General features: G+C 45.3%; 1 protein-coding gene across 3 annotated transcripts; it reads left to right on the forward strand.

The window, feature by feature from the left end:
* The first annotated feature begins 1,405 nt into the window (after nucleotides 1–1,405).
* On the forward strand, nucleotides 1,406–16,844 carry Tigar (TP53 induced glycolysis regulatory phosphatase). 3 transcript variants are annotated; one of them, XM_048444067.3, is made up of 7 exons: nucleotides 1,406–1,547; nucleotides 7,759–7,796; nucleotides 9,819–9,915; nucleotides 12,031–12,152; nucleotides 13,287–13,364; nucleotides 14,975–15,085; nucleotides 15,897–16,844. In XM_048444067.3, coding segments are annotated over exons 1-7 (873 nt in total). In that variant the 5' UTR covers nucleotides 1,406–1,546; the 3' UTR covers nucleotides 16,323–16,844. The 3 variants fall into 3 exon arrangements, with proteins under 3 accessions (XP_048300024.3, XP_048300025.3, XP_048300026.3); XM_048444068.3 differs by lacking the exon at nucleotides 9,819–9,915; XM_048444069.3 differs by lacking the exon at nucleotides 1,406–1,547 and having other exon boundaries at nucleotides 9,819–9,926.
* The last annotated feature ends 7,851 nt before the right edge of the window (nucleotides 16,845–24,695 follow it).

Here is a 24,695-nt window from a genome sequence, read left to right on the forward strand (position 1 = left end):
CACCATACTTAGCTAAAGAGACTCTGTACCCTGCTCTTTGCTTACGAGATGGTTGAAACAAGAGATACCAAGAAATTATCTCCCCAGGAATCTCCCGCTGGAGGAGGAAAAAGTCCCGAAAGCAGTCAGAGGAGGACCTTTCTCTGAGAGAAAATTACTGTTCGAGACACGGGGAACTGAGAGAATCCTCTGGGGGTGACTGGTTTTGGCTGGATAGCTTGGTTGTGCTTTTTTTAAACTTCCATTTAGAGGGCAATTTTAGGATCCCACAGACTGAGGTGGGGAAGTAGCTGTATTAAATAACTTATTTTTCTGCCTTTTGCTATTTATTTGGCTCTTTCAATTGGCATATGGAAGTTAGGTGGCCAAACCTGGCTACTTGGGGCACAGACTGTAACCCTCAACTTCGGTCTCACCTCTATTCCATTTTCCTATCATTTGGCTGAGGACTATAGACTCAGTCTCAAGGTTTTGAAGACCTTTTTCAAATTTTTATTTTATGCGTCTAGGTGTTTTGCCTGCATGTATGTCTGTGAACAACATGAGCAAGAGGTCAGAAGGGGGCGCCGGATACCCTGGTCCTGGAGTTGAGGATGCTTGATCGCCTCCATGTGGGCACTGAGAATGGGACTGCAATTCTCTAGACGAGCAATCAGTGCTCCTAATCTGCTGAGCCCCACTTGAAGGTTTTTATACAGAATCTGTGTAGCTGTATCCGTTTGTTAGGAAAAGACTTTATTCCAGGTCACGGCAATAGAGGCCGCATTCATTACAGTAGGGACTATTGTAAGGAGTGATTGAATTCAACTCCTATTACAACAGATATCAGTGGAGACTTCTGGGGGGGCAAGATGGAAGAGTGACTTGATTATGAATGGGAGCAGCATTAGCGATGAACTGGCTTGGTAAAATCGGGCTCAGCAAAGCAGGAGGCAAGAAAGGGGCCTGACTAAAGCTTTTGGTTAAGAAGTTGAGAGTGAAACCGGGTTTCCGGGAAGGTCTAGATCTACATACCTAGCTTGACCTTGCTTGCCAGGTAAAGGATAAAGCTAACCCTCACAGGATGCAACTCCTGGTCTATACACCGGGAGAGAGTCATCGCCTTGGCATGCTATAATCCCTACACACCTTGCACGCCTTCCTCAAATCAGTTGTAGGAAAAAAAAAAAAAAAATCAAAGCGGTCCTTATCTGCCCTTGGCGCAGGCGGCGGTCTAGAGCTGGCAGGACTCCCAGGGCGTTATCCTAGGGCGGGGCCACGCGCACCTGCCAGGCGCCAATCATAGGCCGGCGCGCAGGGGCGCAAGCGCTACTGGCCTGGGCGGGGTCTCTTCGGATTCAATCTCCGCTCCTATTGGTAACCTTGCGATGACGTTTCGGCAGCTCCGGCCAATGGATATGGAGCCGGTCCGCAGGACAGGCGGAAGTAGTGCGGGCAAGGTGGCCCCGCAGTGCCGGCGCAGAGCGGTACGGGGAAGCCGGGTTGCGGCTCCTGCGCCTTGGGGCCCCAGCCGAGATGCCGCGCTTTGCCTTGACCATCATCCGCCAGTGAGTAATCGCAGTCGCCGGGAGCTTCCTGGCCTGGGTCTCTCTGATCCCTGTGTGCTCCAAGCCCAGGAGGGTGATCTTCCATGTACTTTGCTTTGCGTCCTCTCAGGTCTACTTCCCTTCCTTTTATGCACACCACCCTGAGTGAGCAAGGCGGGTCTTAAATGTCAGCAGCCTTGCGTTTTCCCGAGGACACTAGTGTGGAGAAGCACGCGATCAAGATTCCCAGCCACTGAGTAGATAAACCCCGTCTATCTACTTCTCAGCGTGACCTTTCTGCTCCCTAGTAGATCCAGAGTTTGCAGAATTGCTGGGCCGCACTTCATCTTTCCGATGCTGGTTGCCTTCTCCCTCACCCCATCCCCGTTTCTCCTCGCATCGGAGGGTACTTTTGAAATTTACTTCCTTTCAGAGGTCACAGTTCTGAGAAAGAAGAGAAAGCCCCAGCTCTTCTGTGCCAACTGCATCACCCTAAACAATTTTTTTTTTTAAAATCTTGACAGATTACATAGAGCAGAGTCCGTCCTTAGGTCACCTATCGCTTTCCTTCTCAGCGCGTGTTTGCACCGTGAAGATGGGAGGCGCCTTCGGGTGAATAGCAGGAGAGGATTTTCAAGGCAAAGAGACGTTGGTTGGTGTTGAGGCTTTAGCTAGGAGCAGCCTCATAAGCCTAGGCATCTGAGGACAGACTTAATTAATCTTTCTGACCTGGGTCGGGATAAGCAGTTTGGTGACTGCAGTCTTTCTAATCTCACTGGGTTGACCACGAGAATTAAATGGAGAAGATGGAGCGCACGGCAGCAGAGAGGAAGATATATACCTGGGAATTAATAACTTGTTTTTCTATAAGTAAAACCCAGCTAAAATGCAGCCGACTCTCACCCGTGTAGGCCAGGTTTATTAGAACCGCCTTCTGGGTGAGGTCTGTGTTTGTCAAGGGACTAAGTGACTCTTTTGCCTTCTTACGGCTCATCGAAGCATTTACAGCATTTCAAGCTGGTCAAACGCCTTCCTCTTTTTCATTGATGCCTTCTCTGCCCAGTTCCTTCTTTATAGGAAACTAATCTCGCGTCATGTGAAGTGGGCCTTTAGGATTCAGGCATTTCAATGACCAACTTAGAAATCTGCTTCCTTCTTCTCTTCTGCAGCATCCTCTGTGTTCTCTGAAATGTTCTGTGAGGGTTCTTAACTTTCTTAAGGTTAAACAGCTTTATTGGGAGCACTGTAGGCCTTTGAGTCCCCGTTGCCCTCTTTTTAATCTGAGAATATTCTGGAACCAGCTGGAAAGCTCCCTTTGGAGTTATTGGAAATCTGGGCTGGAGAAACAGCTTGGAAAATAAGGCGACCCCCATTTAGCCTCTTGCTGGGCGATACCTGTGTGAATGGGGAGTTTCTTATCTTGACACCTGTGATTCACGGGTGAGTAAGGGGCATCAGACCCCCCAAGTAATTTGCTTAAAGTCCCGTGGCAAGTTGGCTGGGTAAGATTTGAACCAAAGCAAATTAGCCCACCGTTCTCTGCCTCTCGATTACATTAAAGCCTGGCTAGTGTTTGACTATCACCAGCTTCGGGGCTGCTTTTTATCCTCCTGATATAATTTTAAAGGGTGGTGAGAGTCGTTTTATTTGACGGTCGTGGTGGTGCATGCCTGTAATCCCAGCAGTCTGGAGGCAGAGGAGTTCAAGGCCAGCCTGATCTACACAGCAGTGCCAGGCCAGTGAGATCTTGTCTCCAAAGGGGGGTGGGGTTATTCTCCTTTTGACACAGGAAGATGGACATGTTGAAATAAAGACAGGGCTGTGATTAGCTGCCCTCCTGTCATGGCCATCGTAGCTGGCCTCTTTCTGGAGTAGCTGTGACAGCTAGAAGCCTCGAGATTCAAGAACAGACCTGAATCTTTGACTGGTAGTCACCATACTTAAATATAATAACTCATGGAAGAGTTGCCTAACTGCATTGAACTATACTGTAATGCAAGAGAAATTTAAAGCGATGGCCTTGTGTCTAACCAAATCCTTAATGAAATTTTATGTTTATCTTAATTTTTTATGTTTTCAAATTTTCTAAAATTTAATCTGTTTATCTTCTGTGTATAGGTGTTTTGTCTGAATGTATGTCTGTGTACCATGTGTGCACCTGGTGCCCACAGAGGCTAGAAGATGGTGTCAGATTCCCGGGAATTGGAGTTATTTACAGTTGTTAGTTAGCCTGCTATGTGGGTGCTGAGAATTGACCCTGGGACCTCTGGAAGAGCAGCCAGTGCCCTTAGGCCCTGAGTCATCTCACCAGCTTCCAGTTTTCTTCATATTTGGAAACGGAGGTGTGTCATTTTGGGACTAGAACACCCTGGGTTCCGAATGTCAAATCTCTCATTTGTATTGAACTATAATTTCTCGTGAAGGTTGATAGCACAAGGAGGCCGGCGTCAGTGTTCCTACATAATAGTACAAACCAAATTTAATTCACTTCTTGCATTTTTTTCCCTCTCAAGCTAATCTTTGAAATCTGTATTTGCAAAGGAATTAATTGATTGGTAAAAGGGAGTTAGGATGGAGTCACATTCGTGATTGAGCATCAGGTGACATCAGGCAAGGCTGTAATTGCCCTTTCATACACACGGGAGTAAATGTGTGGTGAAAACCCCCAATGTGTGCTGGCTTCCCAAGGCGACTGACTTCTGCTGTGCTCAGCTGGCAGCTGTCTGTTGAGTCGGAATCCTTTGAAAGGATCTAACAAGAGATTAAGCACGTCAACCTGAGCTAAGGAACTCATTTTTAAATAAGAACAAATGGTTTTATTTAAGTGGGGCCTGTCCTGTGTCTTATGTGTCCCCCATCATGTCCCATGCAACACCCCCCCCCCCACCACCCACAGAGCCTATAAATGGCTGGGTCATGAGACTTCAGTTCTTGGCACAAGTGTCTAGACTCCTGTGGAGCCGGGTGTTCTGTTCCGGAAATGGATCACCCTGCAGAATTTGAAAATGAGTGCTGTGTCCATGACTCCTTCCAAATTCATCTGTCTGACCTTTCCAGAGCCTCCACCTCTCTCTCTGTCATAAGCCAAAGTCTGGTTCAGGGAAGTGGATCCCTGGCAAACGCCTGCTTAGCCTTGCCCACCCCCTAAACTAGCTTTAAACACCTGCCTCAAGGATGCGTAGAGACCCTTTAAAACTGCTGAAGCTTTAATACTAAATATTTACGCAGGCTTTGGGGAAAGTTCTATTTGGGATACCTGGTCTTTGAATATTTATAAAGGGCCTGAGTGCAAAAGTGCCCGCTCGAAGCTAAAAGGAACCAGTTGTGTGTGTGTGTGTGTGTGTGTGTGTCTCTGAGTGCGTCTGTATGTGTGTGTCTGTGTGTGTGTGTGACTTTAGTAACTGAACCTGGAGCTAAGCTGGCAGCCAGCAAGTCCCCAGGATCCTGTCTCTCCCCAACCCTTCAGCACTTGGGTTACAGGCACATACCCTCCTGTTTAGTGAGTGCCAGGGTCTAAACACAGGTCTTTCTGCTTACGAAGCATGCGCTCTTACCCACTGAGCGTATCTCTCCAACCCCGGCAGAGTTCGTGATCAGCCCACAGCTAAAGGAAGTGGTTTGCTATATCACATTTATTTATTTTTTCCTTTTACTGAATAGAAAAATTGCTAGATGAGGGGCAGCGCCTTTGCAAAACCATAGAGTCACTGGAAATCTTTCCAGTGTGTGTTCAAAAGTGTGGCCACTGCCACTAACTATGGAAAGACTGCAGACTTCTGGTGCTACCTGCAAAAGTTTGGAGTGGCAAAATTAGCAAATTTCTCTCTCTCTCTCTCTCTCTCTCTCTCTCTCTCTCTCTCTCTGTGTGTGTGTGTGTGTGTATGTGTGTGTGTGATTCCACTTTAAGAAAACAAAGATTTGATTATTTGATTATTTTTATTTTATGTGTATGGGTCTTTTGTCTGTCTGAATATCTGTGCACCATGTGCGTGCAGTCCCCGCAGAGGCCAGAAGAGGGCAGTGGATCCCCTAGAACTGCAGTTCCAAATGGCTGTGCATCACCATGGGTTCTCAGGAAAAGGGTCAGTGCTCTTAACCCAGCAACTTCTCTAGCCCCTCTACCTAATTTTTTGAGACAGGGTCTTTGGCTGATCGTGGAGCTTTCTGATTGTGCTAGACTGGCTGGCCAGGTAGCTCAAGAGATCTTCCTCTCTTCAGCTCCCCAGTGCTGGGTTTATGGGTCCACCCAGTTTTTGACTTAAGGTATGGAGTTGGAGTGCCTGTGTTTGTTTGGGGAGTAGTATACTGATCATCTGAGAAATTTCCCCTGCTCCCCATCCTTTATTTTAATTGTACACAGTGAGGGTGCTTCTTTGGCTCTTTCTGGGAGTAATCAGGAGGATGATAGTTCTATTTAAAAGCTGTTTTATTTCTTTAGTCTTTTGAGACAGGTTTTCTGTAGCCCAGACTGGTCTTAGAGGCAATGTGTAACTTCGAATGACCTCAAACTCCTGACCCTCCAATTTCAGGCTTGTCACCAAACCCAGCTTTTGAGTCTTTGAGAGAGCCTTGCTTTGTAGCCTGAGATGGCCCGGAACTCAATATGTAGCCTAGACTGGCCTTGAAGAGTCTTCTTTCCTTGCCCGCTGAAGTGCTGGAATTAAAGGCATTAATCACTAGTAAGCAGTTTTTCTCAGGAGCATTATTAGTCTGAGAGAAGAAGTGACCCCAGGCCACCATTCCTTTTGCTGATGAGGAGCAACAATGATTAGAAGCCATCCTTGCCTTTGTGCTGCTGAGTTCTCGGCAAGTCAGAGGTTAATGGCCTTTTCTGTGGACATTTGTTAAGATGCTGCAAGAGTCTGGATGCTAGGAGCTCCTTTATTGATAGTATTCCGTCAATAATGACAAAAGCAAGCCCTAAATAGTTCTATACACAGTAATTTCATTTAGGTAATCATGCATTTTTTTTTATATCTATATGTTTAGGAACCAAGCTAGTTCTCCCTGTTCTTATTCCTCTACCCATACGAGACCACACTGATTATTTATTTTTAGTTACTTAATTAATTTTGCAGTTCTGGGTATTGAATCTGAGACCTTGCATGGTAAGCAAGTGCTATACCACTGAGCTACATCCCTTATCCTTTTTTTTTTTTTTCTTTTGCTTAGAAAGTAAAACAAAACTTCCTTTTATTTTTGAGACAGATAGTCACTGTGTCTGTGTCTCTGACAGGAACTTGCTGTGTAGTCCAGGCTGGCCTTGAACTCACAAAGTTCCTCTTGCTTCTGTCTCCTGAGTACTAGGATTAAAGACGTATGCCAATGACTGGACCTCTTAATTTTTAAATGTGTCCTTTCGGTGTTTCCTTCTGTGAATCTGGGTATTTTCCATTTCTCTCATTCTGAGAAACTGACACTTCACTATTATTTCAGCCTTGCCCCTTAGTCCTTTATTGAGGAGGTTGTTCTCTTTCCACACAAGTTTTGTGTTGTTTTTTATGTATATGAGTGTTTCTCCTGAATATGTGTGTATCACATGTGTGTATGATGTCTGCTGATGTCGGAAGAGAGAGCACTGGATCCTCTGGGACTGAGTGGCTGCTGGAATGAATCCCTGGTCCTCTGCAAGAGCATGAAGCCCCTTTGTCCACTGAGTTATCTCTCCAGTCCCCCTTGAAGTCTTTTGGACAGAATCTACGTTCTCTGTTTGTTTTTAAGGAATGAGCTTTGTTCACGGTCGCTGCATGACGCGGAATCCACAGATTGGCATTGGGTGTCTTCCGCTATCGCTCTCCACCTTAATGTTTGAGGCAAGGTCTCTTACCGACTTGGCCAGCAGGCCTCATGGATCCCTCTGTCCCCACCTCTCCAGTGAGCGTGTCGCTGTGTTCAGCATTTCCATAGTGCAAGAATTCCAGCTCAGCCCTTACACTTGTGTGCTAAGCTACTTATCTTTAGCAAGGACACTTCATCAAATGAATGTATGTACATTGCCTTTTAAATAGCTTTTTCCTCCAGCAGTTTGTGTAACATTGGTTTCCTGATCCATATACATTTGCTTTAGTAAGGGAATTCTTGACTTGGAATTCATGAGTTGGAGTGGATGATTGGAAAGAAACTGTTTAGATTTGAAAGTTTAAGATTTGTTATGAATGTCATTACTCTTTGTTGTCATTTTTCCGCTTTTCAGAAATAATTTGATAATGTATTTTCTTTCCCTTTATTTTAGTGGTGAAACAAGACTTAACAAGGAGAAAATCATTCAAGGTTAGTCTAATCTGATGGTGGCCTACTCAGCTCTGCTTCAGTGTTAATGTGATGTGTGGGCTGATCAGATTTGTAAGGGGAGGGACCGGTAGGAGGCACTGCAATAGCATTAAATTGGACTGGGATTAGGGATGAGGGTACCATGGAAACCATAGACTTTGACTGAAACAGTCGGTCACCAGGAAGAACAAACATCTCTGAAGTGGACATGGTACACAGAGGCTTCTCCAGTCGTCTGTGCAGGTCCCTCAAAGGGACCAGGTCACCAAGAACAAAGTTGTGTTGGGTTCTTAAGGTCTTGAAATGTGCTTAAAACCAGGTTCCCAGCAGGTGCTGAAGCAGGAGGATCTCTGTGAGTTTGAGGCCCGCTGGACTTGAGGGAGTTCAAGACCGGTTTATTCTGTAAAAGACCATTTTATATTAGGAAATACGACATTTACAGGCTAGTATTAACACTTCTCCAAACAGTTAACTGATTTCTCTACTAACAGTGAAATTCACCAAGTTCTGGTGTGGTCCTTGTCCTCTTACTGCATGCTGGGCCCTTGTATTTTGTGCACAGATGCACGAGTCTGGCCTTTTAAGGAACATCCTGGTGAACTTCTGGGCAGGTGTTGTTTCTGTGCCCTGGTTGATTCTAAAAGCCTTTGGTTTTCATGTTGGGGTAGAAACTTCTGGGCTCTGCAAAGTTGGTTTTCCTTCTCAGTGTGTCTGGCTCCCTTTCTGGAGACATGCGGGTTGTGTGCCTAAACCGCCTTTACTTCTGAGTGCAGTGTGCATGCCCACCTGAGTTATCCTGGGGCCTGGGCCCCTCACCAACCTGACCCCCGCTCTGGAACATGAATAACCAGGATTGCATTCACATTCATTTCTAGGCTGTTTATCTCCTCTGACTTTGTAAACTGGGTGCTCAGTTTTCTCCCCCTTTCCCCTTTTTAAAAAAATAAGCAAAATTGTCATTATGGGGCTGGTGAGGTAGCTTAGTGGTGAGAATGTGTGTTACTTTTACAGAGAATTCCAATTTGGTTCCCAGCATCTATACTGCTTGGCTCACAACCACCTTTAACTCCAGTTCCAGGGGATCTGGCACCCTCTTCTGGCCTCCATAGGCACTGCAGTCACTTGCGTGCACACCTAACACCTCCCCAGACCCACATCCTTTACAAAAACAGTAAAATAAATCTTTAAATCCAATCTTTCTCTGGCAACAGTCTGTGTGCTTTTGCCCTGATAACTTGTATGTTTAGTCTTTTACTTTTTCTTTTGCTATTGTTCCCCCCCTTCTTCTAGCTTCTTCTTTGCTTTACTTTTTCTTCTTTTCAATTGCTTTTGTTTCTCCCTAGCCTTCTCTTGCCCTCGAGCCATAGATCTTCTCATACAGACCTTTGGATTTGTTGTGCTTCTGACCTCTTGTGATCAGCCTAGGCTGCTGTAACAGGTTACCACAGACTCGGGAGCTCAAAAAACACTCTTTTGTTTTCTTCACACACTTCTGAAGGTCACAAGTCCAGGCTAAGATGAGGGTACCCGAGCCAGCTTGTTGTTGCCCATGTGACATAAGCTGGAGTCGTCTGGGAAGAAGCACCCGCAGTCAAGATTGCCACCCTCAGGTTGACCTGTGGGCACGTCTGTAGGGCATTTTCTGGATTAATGATTGATTGCAAGGGCCCAGCTCACCATACGTGGTACCACCATGGGGCAGGTGGGCCTGAGCTGTATAAGTAAACAGGCTGAGCAAGCCCGGAAGTAGCTTTCTGTTTGTGTTCTCATCAGTTCAGTTCCAGAAAGCAGTCTGTCATTGTCTCTTCATGACCCCCTCCACTTTCTCTCCTTGTCCTCGGGAATTCAGTCAGATGTCTGTTGTAGACTAATGCTCGTATCCCTCCAAATCCCTGTGTTGACATTCTGACCCCCTGTGTCTTTGGGAGATGACTAGGTTACAAGGGTCATCTCTCACAAAGAAGAGGTGTCACCCCTCCTCTGGGTGACACCCCAGAGAGTTCTCCTGTTCTCTTTCTGCAGTTTGAACTTTCCCCCACTGTGTGCCCTGGCAGAGGACCTTGCCAGAAAGAACCCTGGCATGCTGGCATCTTGACACAGAAGTTGGACCTCCAGAGCAGTGAGAGATGGGTATCTTCGGTTTATAAGCCACCTCTTCTGAGTTTGTTACAGTACCTTACACTAGGAAGTGTATTTTGGGAATGCTCTCTTCCTTCATATCCACAGCACATCGGTGGAGTGGTCCAGCTCCTCCCAGTGCCCGCGCTGCCTCCTGAGTTATGTCTTTAGTTCTGTGTCTGAGGGCCTCACACACCCTCCTACCAAATTGCTGCCCAGGGAGGGATTTTCCTCACCAATTCTTTCATTCAAAATACAAAAGCAAAAAGATTTCATTCTTTAGAAGGCTGTCACTTTATTTTTGGCAGGTTTTGTTCATCAGTTATTCTGAATCTGTCTTTATCTCTAATCTTTACTGCAAATTTTAGTATCTAAAATCTTAGTGGTTCTAAATCCTAAATCCCTTGGCTGTTGTTCTTCCTGGCTTTCATTCATGATGTGTGTGATGCGCACACACTCACACACAGAGTGAATGCTGAATCTCTGTGTTGACCTTTTGTTTGCTTTAAATGAGTGAGAGCCGATTACCCCTTATTGAGAATGATTTTCTCTGAAGGGGGTTTGTGTTTGGTTTTTCTCCTTATCTGGGCCTGTTAGCCTACTCCCAGGGTCTGTTTGGTTCTCCAGCCCTCTGTTCCACACAGCAGTCCCTCCCCCTGCCTGCCAGCATGTGCTGATAACATCATGCTTCCATCTTCTCCTCTGAGGGATAGCTCAGAGGCTTGCTTCGCATCCTAGAGGCCAGCAATGAGCAACGCATGCAGTTTAGTCCTTCCTTGTAGAATGGTCCTTCACCATCTGCTGTGCTTTGCCCCTGGCTTCATAGTATTTTAATTTAAAAATTAATTTTAGCTTTTTTTTTTTTTTTGACAGTACTACTCTATAGTCCAGGCTGTCTTGCAGCTTGCTATGTAGGTCAGGAAGGCCTCTAGTCCATTGCAGTCTTCCTGTCTCAGCCTCACAAGTGCTGAGGTTGGAGGTATGAGATATCATTTCTGGTTTTATACCCCCCCACCCCTGCAGGGGTGAACTAGAAAGGAAAGGAGGGGCGGAAGAGGAGCAGCATCAGTGCTGACCCTGTCGACAGCGGAGAGTGGAATGGCCACCCGATGCAGCCTGCAGGAGCACAGCCTGCTGGGCCATAGTCCATCCAGTGGAGAAATGGACAGACATAAAAGAGGGAGGAGCCCAGATGGCTCAGAGTGACAGAATTCCCCTGGGACCTCAAGGAAACATCTGAGTAGGCGAGTCTTCATCGAGCGATGGCTCCTTGGCATGGTGTTGAGAATCCGCTTTCTAAGAAGCCAGGTGTTCCAGTACCCAAGAAAATGATATAACGTCACTGTAGCTTCTGTCCCTCTCCTGTGACTTTACTCACATATATTGTAGCCCGAATTCTAATTGTTCTTAATAATAAAAACTCAGAGTCAGCTACTGGGGTGAAAGCTGAGCGATCAGAGAAGCAGAGTGGCCAACCATTAGAGAGTTCTTACCTCTACCAGTGCTCAGACCAAATAGGTGATCCTGTCCTCAGACTGCCTCCTCTGACTGCTTCAGACTGCTGCTCAGACTGAACTGAGCTCTTATCTCCTCCCGCCTTACATTCCTCTCTCCACCCTGCCATATCCCTTCCTGGCTCTACCTCCTTAGTGCTGGGATTAAAGGCACTTGACTCCCATGTATTGGGATGAAAGGCATGAGCCAACACTGTCAGGCTCTGTTTCTCTTTAAGACTGTATCAATCTAGTGTAGCCCAAGGTGGCCTTGAGCTCATAGATCCATCTGCCTCTGTCTCCCGAGTCCTGGGACTAAAGGTGTGTGCCACCACTGCCTGGCATCTAGTGACTTAGCTTTGCACTCTGATCTTCAGGCAAGCTTTATTTGTTAAAACACAAACAAAATATCGCTACAATACTTTTTTTTTTTTTTTTTTTTTTTTCAAGACAGGATTTCACTGTAGCTTTGGAGCCTGTGTTGGAACTAGCTCTTGTAGACCAGGCTGACATCAAACTCACAGAAATCCGCCTGCCTCTGCCTCCTGAGTGCTGGGATTAAAGGCATGGGCCACCACCGCCTGGCTGACGATACATTTTTTCAATGGTTCTATCCCCCACAGGACAAGGAGTAGATGAGCCCCTTTCTGAGACTGGGTTTAAGCAAGCAGCTGCTGCTGGTCGGTTTCTGAACAATGTGCAGTTTACACACGCTTTCTCCAGCGATCTCACGAGGACTAAGCAGGTGAGGTCAGAAGCTTAACAACAGTGAGGTTGAAAAACCCACTTCAGGGGTAAAGGGAACACTCCTGCATTGCTGGTGGGAGTGCAAACTGGTACAGCCCCTTTGGATATCAGTAGGGCGATTTCTCAGAAAGTTAGGAAACAACCTTTCTCAAGACCCAGTATACATCCAAAGGATGCTCAGTCATGCCACAAGGACATGTGCTCATCAGACATAGAACTTCAGATGTTACCTTATGCCTTGGTGAAAGATGAACCGGGAGACTAAGCAGAGAACTGGAAACAAATAAACAGGAATGGGGGTAAACTGGAAAACTGACAATAGATTAAGACTGAGACTTAAAGGAATCAGCAGCTGTTTAGAGGCAGCTTCGTGGAGTTAGACCTGGAGTAGGGAGTGAGAGGATGGCTCAGTGGATAAAGTGGATGGGCATCTGAAGCGGTCACTAGCTGTCCCAGCAACTAGGGAGCGGAGAGATCCCTGGAGCAAGCTGGCTGGCTGGATAAATCAGACTGATGACTTCTGGGGTCTACAAGAGATCTGCCTGGATAAGCCAAGTGGAGCATGATGCACGAGTACTCTCCAGGTCAACTCGGGGCCGTCCGGCGCACACCAGCACGGATGTGCATGCATGTGCATACCACACACACACATGAAGAGCCACAACGAAGGGCAGCATGACTTTTCTGTAAGGAGCAGATAATAAGCCCTCTAGGTCTGACAGTCTCTGTGCTGTCTTTGACACTGTTTATTTCCGTTCATACCAATGTGAAATGAATGCAGTTGCACAAAGCGTATCAGTAAGTGGTCGTGTGGCTGAGTTCTAATAAATCTTTATTTGTAAAAGCAGGTGATAGTCTGAATTGGCCCTGTGGACTAGATGTACTACATAGCAGTAAATACCAGAGTCAGGCATGAAGAGAAGCCATAAGCCCTCGGTGTCATGTGTTCTGGGCATGTGCTCTGCCACTGAGCTGCAGCCCCAGCCAGAGAAACAGTTTCTGCCCAGGAAAACTATTGCTAGTAATGCATAGAAAGCGAAGTGGCATCCTTTTGAAACTTCATGGTGGCCCATTCTTATTTAAAAGAAGAAGAAGAAAGAAAAATAATAAGCATTTGTTTTTTGCTTTTCAGACCATATGTGGGATTTTGGAGAAAAGCAAATTTTGCAAAGACATGGCGGTGAAGTATGACTCCAGACTTCGGGAAAGGGTAACTTGTTTAACCTTCTACCGTGGATTTCAGTGAGCCATCCCTTGGTTAAAGCACAGATACAGTCCTCTCGTGAACTTAATTTTAATTAATATATTTTTAAGTATGAATGTTTTACCTGCATATATAACTGTGTACCACAGGCATGCCTGGTTTTCAAGGAGACCAGAAAAGGATGTTGAATCTCCTAGGACTCAAGTTACAGACAGTTGTGAGCCGCCAGGGTGCTGGGAATCAAACCGTGGATCCTCTGGAAGAGCAGCCAATGCTCTTTACCTCTGAGCTATCACTCTGGCTCTCTCTTGGGAGTTTAGAATCAACTGGGATATTAAGGATCTGTGTAGCTAGGCGTCGTGACACATATCTGTAATCTCAGCACTTGGGAAGTGGAGGCAGGAGGGATGTTAACATGAAGCCAGCCTGAGCTACATAGACCCTATCTCAAAAAAAAAAAAAAAATCAAGATCTAGAGATAATAGCTCAGTGATAGAGTTCTTGACTACAGTGTTTAGGGCCCTGGGTTTAATTCTCAGCACAGAGGGGGAGGATTGAGGAGAGGCTGGTAGGGTGGAGAGGGCGCGTCTACTCAGCTGTCATGTCATACTACATATTCTGTAGAGCACCCTATTTAACCATGTGAGCTAAGTGTCTTGAGTTACAGAAGAAGATCACACTGGTAAAAACTTGTTGTACTGTAGAGAAGTTAAAAGTAAAGATAATAAAGTGTTTCCCCTCTCTCCTACCCTCACTGTGAGTGTGCATGAGTTTGCTTTCGAGTTTGTATACGAGAAGTGAGCCTTAAAACTGAGATTTAGCTGGGTGGTGGCGGCGCACGCCTTTAATACCAGCACTCAGAAGGCAGAGGCAGGCGGATCTCTCTGAGTTTGAGGCCAGCCTGGTCTACAGAGTGAGTTCCAGGACAGGCTCCAGAGCTACAAACCCTGTCTTGAAAAGCCAAAACCAAACCAAACAAACATTTAAATTTGGGCAAGGCACATGGAGATTTCCAATCTGAGATCTGAACCCAGGTCTCAAGGAGCGTTGGTATTTTTTATGCCCCATGATACTGACTCCAAACTCAGCAACATCCCTCTCAGCTCTGGTTCCTTCTGATCCTGGGTAGAAACGGAACAGAATGAGGTGAGCATTCTAAAAGACCTTCCTCTCTCAGCTTGCGTGTGTTCTCTATGGGTCACGGTACATCCCAAGTTCTGGCAGAAGGAAGTTTGCGCTCTGTGCCTGAGAACTGGTGCCGAAAACAGTCAGGCATGATGTTGGTGGGCAGGCAGGCCTTTGCGCTGCCCAGCACACATTTCTCTCTGTCTTCAGAACTGGGCAGATCCTTTGTTTGTCTGGTGCGGCCCCATCGTCTGCTTAGGATAGCCTCGGGAAGTTCTTTCCCACAGACACCTGGATAGAGCACCCCAACTTGAGAACTCCCCCGTGTTCTGGAGCGTGGGCCTCTGCAGAGTGCATTCCCACTAGCAGTTCAGGGGAGATGGGATGATAAACACGTGAAGGAAGCTGAGCTCCTTCCCGCATAGTTTTTGATTTCCAAGGGCCTTTACTGTTATACTAAGCAGCACCTTTATCTAACTGGACTCTTGCAGAAGTATGGGGTCGTAGAAGGCAAGCCACTGAGCGAGATGAGAGCCATGGCCAAAGCCGCTGGGGAAGAGTGTCCCATGTTCGCTCCACCCGGAGGAGAGACACTGGAGCAGGTATGTAGCCCGCATCTAGGTTGCCACGTCACTGGCAGGCACATCAGTGAACTGGCTATTGAGCTGCTCACTGAATTCTGACTGATTTTGTACTCTAGCTGTTTGTGACTGACAGCCAAGTGGATTGCAAACTTAGAAGACAGCTGCCCCCCCCACCCGACACCCCCATTTTCCAAGTTACCCTGTCTGTCTCAGCCACCGTGAGCTGGCTGCCATCCCTGGTGATCGAAGTACTCACTCTCTTAGATGATACTAAGAAAAACTTAACATGAGATGGTGGTATAGGCAGTGTTGGCACAGGCGGTGGGGGCAGGCAGTGAATCAAGGTCTACCTCTGGATCCCCAGAGATCTGGTCTTCATGCTGTGTGGCAAGCGCTTTGCCCACCAAGGTGTTTCCTCTTCCCTCTCTTTCCTCTTTCCTTTTCTCTCTCTCTCTCTCTCTCTCTCTCTCTCTCTCTCTCTCTCTCTCTCTCCCTCCCTCCCTCCCTCCCTCCCTCCTGCAATTTTATGTGCATTGGTGTTTTTGCCATGGGTGTTGCAAACCCTGGAACTATACAGACAGTTGTGAGCTGCCATGTGGGTGCTGGGAATTGAACCCAGGTCCTCTGGAAGAGCAGTCAGTGCTGTTAACCTCTGAGCCATCTCTGGCCCCCTTCCTCTTTCTTAATGTCTTCAGCAACTAGTGATTTTTTTTTTTTTTTGAAGTCCTGTAGAAGCCTTAGGGTTTTAGCAGTCAATTGTATTTCAGGCTTGTATTTTGAGGACACCGTTAACTTCATTTTCTTTTCTCTTGTACTTCTTTCGTTGTAGGTGAAAATACGTGCAAAAGATTTCTTCGATTCCCTTTGCCAGTACGTCTTGGACGGGACAGGTCAGAGAGAAAACTTCTTCCCAAGAGCTCCAGGCAGCTGTCTGGAGAGCAGTTTGGCGGAGGTGTTCCCTGTAGGAAAACGGGACAGTTTAGAGTTGCATCCTGATGGTGGCGCTCCAGGCTTAGCAGCCAGCATCTTAGTTGTGAGCCATGGAGCTTACATGAGAAGTCTCTTCGGTTACCTCATAAGTGACCTCAAATGCTCATTGCCAGCAACACTAGGCAAAGTCGAACTCTCGTCGGTCACTCCCAACACTGGGATGAGTGTCTTTCTCATAGACTGCGAGGAAGGACGCGAACCAGCAATTCAGTGTATCTGCATGAACTTCCAGGAGCATCTAAATGGAGTGACCGGAAAATGCTAAGTTTAAAAACCTTACACTCGGAAGCCTCTGAAGGGAGTGCCTTGGCCGGTTGCTTTTGTGTTCTCTTCCCCTGCTGTTTTAGAAGCAGTTAAGAATTTGTGTGCTAAAGCCCCACTGGGGTTCTGGCTGCATCAGGTGATCGAGGAAACCCACCCCAAATCAACCTGGTTTTCTGAGTACACTTGCCATTTTCTGCAGTAACTTCGCCACTCTGTTCCATGTTTCTTAATTGTTAACGTGTGAGGACTTTTAGCATTGCACAGGAGGGGACTACAATCCCTCTTTCTACATCCTTCATTTCATTGACCCCTTTGATGTCTGGATGATGGTATTGCTTTTTCAAGATAATTGTATGCATTTTCACTAGCTTATCAAGTGCTTGCAAGAAAGAATGGTTTGTGTAATTCACTGCGTATTTGCAGTGATTGTGTTACAGTCCAAAGCCCTTTCAACTGAAACTTCTTATTGTCTTCAGTATGTGTAACATAAAATGACAAAACACTAAAGCATCTTTCACAGAAATCAGCTCTTGAGGTTTTTTTTTTTTTAATTTTTTTTATTCTAAAGGTTTCAAAGTACAGATGAAGGACTGGAGGGACGGGTCAGTGTTTAAGAGAACTTCCTGTTCTCCCAGACCCCAGTTCAGATTGCATTACCCAAGTTGGGCAGCTCACAACTGCCTGTAACTCCAGCACCAGGGAGCCAATGCCCCTGGCCTCGTGGGCACTAGCACACACACAAATAAAGACGATAAAATAACACACCACTTGATCAAGACACATTAGGGAGCCTCTGAGCAGAAGGCAAAAGCCGTTTTCCGTGAAAACCTGGAAGAAAATAGCTTAAATTATCCCTTACTTCATATCCACTCAGCATGTACAGACTTTCCAGTTGAGGAATAAGCTAAAAGTAAACCCAGACTAGCATCCAGAAGAGGTGTGGGAAAATGGTTTCCAGAAGGAGCAGGCAAAGTAGCCTCCTTTCCCCCAGATGGCGCTAGAGGAAAGGGATTTTGATTGCCCCTCAGGCGTCCTATCTGAGAAAATGATTAGCTACTGAAAATGCGGGCCTCAAGTCACAGCATCAGGGTGAGGAACCAGCTGGGGAAAATGTGGTTGTAACCCTGGACCCTACTGTCAAGTCTGTGGGACTGAGTTCTTATTGAACAGGAGATACCAAACATAAGATGCCCAGGAAAAATAAAGTTCACCTGCAAGGGAATGCACCAGCCAAGGCCTGTCACAACCTAACTGTAAAGCACCAGGTCCTTCTCCTGTTGAGACACTTTGTGGAGCTGGTGCCAACACTTTGGAGATTGGTGACCCAAAACTAGGAGTTTTTTTGGGACCCCAAATGCATGTGTACCCTGAATGAAAACATTCCTAACATCAGGAGTCCAGAATGTGGCCCTGTTCCAAGAAACTCAAGGAGTAATTAAGGAGGCGGCGGAAAATGTGCCCTACCAGTGACAAAGAACTTCAGCTCGGAAATTATGTTAATATTTGGGACAAGAATTGTCACCAGAGACTTGAGTCAAGCCCAGGCCGTGGGCTTTGGTTCTGTTCCCACTCCTGGAACAATTTAGACAGCAGGTGTAGTGGGCTGGGTTCATCTGCAGTTTCACACACAGCCGACCCGAGTCCCTGACACTCCCCTACAGTTATTTCTCTTACCAGGCTGTATTTTCCCATCCCTGTGTCTAGAAGATAACATGTTACATCTTGAACATGCTAAAAGGAATTTAAAAAACCTATAAAAATTGACAGGAAAAATGCATAATGGATAAATTACCCCAAAGCAGCAGCAAAATGTTCTTTCGGTCTGAAATTAGGCTAGAAAGAACCGAGATCCTTTGCCTTCTCAGTATTAGCCATAAAACAGGATGCTTTTCAAAAGTCATCCTTCTTACTCCCACCCTACCACCAGAGATGAATTGGCACACATCTTCCTCCTGCTGAGCTACTCTCTAAAAGATTTTTTTTTTTTTTAGCAAATTCAGGTTTATGGAAAAACCATGCAAAAAGTAGGGAGTTCACCTACTCACCCTCCCTCCAGTTTGTTACCACAGTCCTACCATAGTGTGTTTAAAAGAAGTCTATCTGAATCAAGTGTCCTACATGTCGATTTTGAGTTGCCGTGTTGATGACTGCACGCGTCTCGTGTCGCAGGAGGAGTGCCAAGTGTCCCATCAGGTCAGCATTTCCTTTGACATCTGCATCGCAAAGACAGTTCAGCATTTACGCCATTCTTGGGTGTGCCCAGCACTACCTGAGTTTTCTGCTAGTGTGGGCCTGTCATGAATTCGAGCACTAGAGAAGAGTGGTCTAAAAACTAGTGGGGTTCAGAGCTGTCGTGTGTTACTCCGTGGCCCTTGGTTCCATCCTCAGCACTGGGGGAAAAGCCACAAAGGGTGAGGACCCTGCTCTTTAAAAAAGAGAGATCCAATGTTAGTGAGTAGAGACCCCTCAGCCAGCTCTCCAGGGCTGCCCAGGCACAGGGCATCACGTAACATTCTCTGGTTCTTTCTGCTTCTCCCAGTGTGTGTGATGCAGCAGTATTGTCCTGACACCTTTCAAACGTACATAAACACCCAAATGGGTTCTTTATTGACCCATATTGTTTGGGACACTATTTGGGAACGTATGGATCTATTTAATTGTAACCACTGTTCTATTGAATAAATGAAGAACCTTTTGTTTATCATCATGGGTGTTTTGGTCTGTTCGGTGTTCTGTAGGAGTCACAGGGAAGTCTTGTGTGTGGGGGAGGGGGGGTGAGACAGCCTCACTCCGTATGTCAGGTTGGTCTCGAACTCACGGTACTTCTGCCTCACCCTTCCCGATACTGGAATTACAGGTGTGCACTCCACACTGCCCAGGAAGTCTCATGCTAGTGTGCAGGGTCTTGCAGTTCCAGATCCCGTCTGACCCCAATAACCCCCTGAACCTGTGTTATTTGCCCACCCCACTGTCAGTGCTCAGCACCCTTGATTTATACATTTGTGCTACGCTTGATGCTGTCTCCCTCAGGTCTCACAGTCTGAGGAGTGAAAACTAGGGTTGCATGCCAATGAGCTTCACCTGTTGAGAAGCCTACACTTTTTTTTTTCTTACAAATGTGAACAATTCCCCTCACTGGTAACTATCTGCTATATATTTATACTTTGATTGTTTTTCTTAACTGTCCCAATGAGTTAACAGGAGCAGTTTGCCTATCCTGTCATGTACACACAAATCTCCCACTTGGTGTGCCTTTTTCTTTAGAAAAATGTTTTTTTTTAATGTTATGTGTTTGGCCTACATGTGTGTATGTACACCACATGCATGTTTGGTGCCCATGGAGGTTAGAATGTGTTCCCTGGAACCAAGTTAAGGACAATTGCAAACTACCATGTGGGTTCTGTGAGCCAAACCTGGGTCCTCGACAAGAACAGTACGTGCTCCTGACTGCTGTGCTGTCTTTGTATCCTCTTTTGTTGGTTTAAGATTTATTTTCTAGGGCTGGAGAGATGGCTCAGGGGCTGAAAGCACTGACTGCTCTTCCAGAGGTCCTGAGTTCACATGGTGGCTCACAGCCATCTATAATGAGATCTGGTGCCCTATTCTGGCCTGCAAGCACACATGGAAGGAATGCTGTGTACATAATAAATAAATCTTTTTTTAAAAAAAAGATTTATTTTATGAGTATGAGTGTTTGCCTGCATGCATGTATGTGTTCTGTGTATGTTTGTAGTGTGGAGGGCTGCTTTTTCATTCCCAGCCTTCCGGCTAACTTAGATCCAAAATAATCACACAGAAACTGAGTTAATTAAATCACTGCTTGGCCCATTACCTCTAACTGCTTATTGGTGAACTCTTACGTATTAATTTAACCTATTTCTATTAATCTGTGTATCACTACGAGGTTGTGACCTACCAGCAAAGTTTCAACATGTCTATCTCCAATGGCAGCTCCATGGCATCTCCCTGTGATGGGGCGAGGTTGATCAGTAATTTAAAATCAACCAGACTCGCTTAATATAAAAGATACAGCTTTAATAAACAGAAGGAAAACTTACACCAGAGTCCCAACGGTCCATCCAAGAATGCAGGGGCCAAGAGAGGGTGGAGAAGCTCACCCGCCAGGTTTATAGGTAAATTTTTGACTTAGAGCAACACGCCCCATCATGGACAGAATATAATTAGCTGAACTCCCCTATCATCCCTGACTCTGCCCTTCTTTTTCCCAACATTCAGCCTCGCTTTCCCTGCCTACCTAAGTTCTGCCTTGCAATAGGTCTAAAGCAATTTCTTTATTCATCAGTGGTATTCACAGCACACAGATGGGACTCCCACATCACCTCCCCTTTTTGTTTAAATAAAATGGAAGCCTTTAACATAGTAAAATTACATATAACAAAAGAGTTGTCAAGCAAGAATTGCAGTTACAATATTTCTATTTACTTTTTCTTTTATCACAACTAAGGAAAACTATAACTACCTATTCTTCAACTCCATCAAAGCCAGAAGGATATAATATTACCTAAGTAAACAGGAAGTGCATTGTAAGCAACTTCCAAAACTCTAGAATTGACAGAGACATGTCACTGCCTGGACAGTTACCCAAAGTTCCTCTGCACCATTGGGGAATCCATCTTCAGCCTACAGACCCATAGTATCCAGCAAACTTTTTCATGAAGCAGGAAATCTCAAAGACAGTTCTACCTATATTGGCAGTTTGTCAGTCACTTTCTTCTGTGTCCTGCAGAATGTCTGGCAAACTCTTTCATGACCCAAAGGATCATCTCACCTTTAGGCAAGTTCAGCAGTCATTTCTCTGCAGGTCCTGCATGTCAGTTCAGTAGTTCAGGCAAGAGCAGTTTCTCACCCAAATGGCCAACTAACTCCAAAAGGATCCTTTTTGATGCCCATCTTCCTCTTGAAGTAGCTTGGTGCTGCCAGGAGCAGATGTGTCTCACTGTCATGAAAAGTCTTAAGTTTTTAAACGTTTTAAATACCATATTATGAAGGTCTCTGAAAGATTTGAAGAATACCTATCTAACTGAAATATATCTCTGTACATCTAGAAAATCTAACTTACATGGCTACAAGCTTAATGATTATCCATTAACCTATATTTCTGAATTATATATTATATTTTTTAATGAGCTGCACAGTTACAACACCTTAATCAAGAGCAGAAGTATACATATAACAAAATTGACCTTAATTTGTATCAATAAACCAAGGTCCATACCAATGCAAAGTATTCATCTCTATAGCATATCCCCCTTTAAGTGTAAACACACATTTATAGACAATATTTGAGAATATGGACGTAGTGTTCTCCATACTGTTTCCTGCTAATTGTTGGACATATTAATTCTTTTGGGGAGTGTTCTCAGCAACCTTTCAGAGAGTTATGGTCCATCAAACCATATTAGCTTGGAATGAATTCACAGGTTCTCATCCTCTGTGGATACAAAAGAAGAACCTATTTTCCAAAGCAACATATCCATAGACTCAAACTCTGAAGTCAAGATGCCTTTATAATATACATGCTGGTTTGTCTTAGCAGCCCATACAATGAAATGTCTTTCTGTACTTAGCTCCTTCACAGTCAAAAAATTTAAAGAAAACATAATAACATATATAATCCAGATTCTCTGTTTATAGTCCATCTTTATGTGGCTTATTTTTCTTTACTCCTTTTAATCTATGACTGTCTGTACTCTGTCTCTTTAAAAACTTTTTTTAAAAAACAATTTACTTATTTTCCAACTCTCTATACTCTTTTTCTTCTCTCTCCCAAGCCTACATACATTTATCCAACATTGTGACCCATTTAGAGTTCTTTTATGTCTGAATCTGTCCTTATTGTGTTATCTATAATTCTTTATTGTTCAGGAGTGCTTCTTAAAATGCTGAGTGCATTTTAAAAACTTTGGCTGCTGAGACTGGAGAGATGGCTCAGAGGTTAAGAGCACTGACTGCTCTTCCAGAGGTCCTGAGTTCAATTCTCAGCAACCACATGGTGGCTCACGGCCATCTATAATGAGATCTGGTGCCCTTTTCTGGCATGCAAGCATACATGGAAGGAATGTTGTATACATAATAAATAATCCTTAAAAAATAATAATAAAAAAAAACAACTTTGGCTGCGCCTTTGCTAGGAGAAATATGGCACTGCCTGCTTGCTCCGCCCATTCCAGCATGGTGGAGCTATTCTGTTCACTTCCTCTGAGCAGTGCAAACTGCCCCAGTTCCAAGTATGAAGCAGGTCTATGTCGAGCCATTAAGCAGTTGTAGCTGTCTGCTCACAATCCACACTTAGATACTCCATAGCCGGGCCTCCAGAAAGAGTCAGAGTTCATGCTAGCAGCATGGCCCAGAAAGCTGGCATTTCAAAATGGTGTGGCTTTTCCCCCCCTGCTACAGCTGAGTCAGGAAAACCTCTTTTAAAGGAGCTACAGCATGCCACCAGCAAACAGCAAGAAGCTGTGTTAAACTCTGTAGTTTTGTATCTCGAATTAAGCTCTCTCAGGTTTTTAAGTGGATTTTAGTTTGCCACATTGGCACCAATTTGGTGCCAATGGATCACTTGTTGGTTCCCGGCCATCCAGCTAGCTTAGACCTGAAATAATCACACAGAAACTATATTAGTTAAATCATTGCTTGACCCCCTTAGCTCTAGATTCTTATTGGCTAACTCTTACATACTAATTTAACCTATTTCTAGTAATCTGTATATCACCACAAGGTCGTGGCCTACCAGCAAAGTTTCAGCGCATCTATCTCCAGCGACAGCTCCATGGCATCTCCCTGAGTTCCTAGTTCTCGCAGGCCAAAAGGGGGCTCCAGATCCCCTGGAACCGAAGTTAAGTACGGTTGTTAGTCACCCGTACCGTTAAAAACAAGTGCTCTTAGCTGCTGAGCCATCTCTGCAACCCTCTGTGCATTTTTAATAAGTGTTATTTTCAAGTTAATCCAAAATGGTTGGTTTTTTTAGAAGAAGTAAATATATTTTGTATTATGCCTATTTGCATATATGCATATTTACATTTGCACATATGAAATGTTTAAGTTAAATGCTTCTATTGTATCTCTCCACTCTGTTAATGTAAGTACTAGCTTAAGCAAAATAGGTCTTCCTGGGTGAGTATACTTGGGTTTGGTGATGAGCTCCTACAGGAGGACAGATGGGACACTCACCAGCTCAAAGCAGGGTAGGACTCTGTTGGGTTTGTGTGACAAAATATCCTAACCAGCCAACCTAGAACAACAAAAAAAAGCTTCATTTGGCTTACCATTTTATAGACGCCATCCCATGACCAGATAACCCTATGGTTTGGGGGCCTGTAGTTCATGGCAGGCAATGGGCAGAGTGGAACTTCTGTCCTTAAGCTAAAAAGTAAAACATGAAATCAAGGCCCTGGAGCCCACCATCCTTTCAAAGGCACCACTTTTGACCTAAAACCTCCTTAAAGGTCTCACTGCCTCCTACTAGGGTCTTCAGAGACATTAAATCTAAACTATAGCAAACCAGCAACCTTTCTTGTTTTATGCAAGTATTGCATAAAAATATCCCATCAGTGTAAGGATGGCACTTGGATAAAGTACTGTTTATGAGATTCCACATCCTTCATCCTCATGAAGGTTCCCCAAGCATCCTAATAAATAAGTCCCCAGGCTCAAAAAACCGGACGAGCTGAGCTGCCTGCAAGAAGCATTCTCCAAACTGGCAAGCTACCTGCAGGCTGTGCAGTGAGCTGCAGGCTTCCAGCTCTCAGGAGCCCTCACCCATGCTGGCTTTGGTGACACAGCTGTCTAAGTCATTTCTTCTCCTGGAAGTAACCTCAGCAAACTCAGTGGTCCACCAAGCTGGATGTTGACAGTATCTATACTTTGAACTGTTGTCGATTCTCTTTCCCTAACTGAAGTGAGTGGGTATTTGTCCCTGTCTCCCCAGGAAAAGTGCTGCCCAGGAGTCCCACTGTCACATCTCACAGGACGGTAGCACTGTGTGTGTTAAGAACATATCCTTTTGCTTTATAGCTTAGACACACCCCTCCCCCATGTGTTGAAGGCCTGGTCCCTAGTGGTGCTAGTGGGAGGTAGTAGCACCATTTAAGGGGCAGGGCTTAATGAGATGTCCTTATTTCATTGGGGATATGCAGACTAGTTGGGACCCAGCCTCTTTTCCCTTGCCAGCCTGAAAGTAAGTGGTTTTGCTCCGTCATGGGCTGCTCCCACAATGTGCTGGGTTATCTACCATAGCCATAAAAGCAGCGGACCTCTGGGTTACAGACTAGAACTTCCAAAGTGTGGCTCAAACCTGCTATCCTCATAAATTGATCATGCCACGTATTTGTTAATGGTGATGGAAAACTAAAAT

The sequence above is a fragment of the Myodes glareolus genome, chromosome 3 (genome assembly GCF_982192425.1).
Source record: "Myodes glareolus chromosome 3, mMyoGla1.1, whole genome shotgun sequence".
NCBI lineage: Eukaryota > Metazoa > Chordata > Mammalia > Rodentia > Cricetidae > Myodes > Myodes glareolus.

Coding starts and splice junctions, on each gene's coding strand:
- Tigar (XM_048444067.3), top strand. Junction 9,916..12,030: donor GAAGTTGGACCTCCAGAGCA/GTGAGAGATGGG, acceptor TATCCCCCACAG/GACAAGGAGTAGATGAGCCC. Junction 12,153..13,286: donor ATCTCACGAGGACTAAGCAG/GTGAGGTCAGAA, acceptor TTTGCTTTTCAG/ACCATATGTGGGATTTTGGA.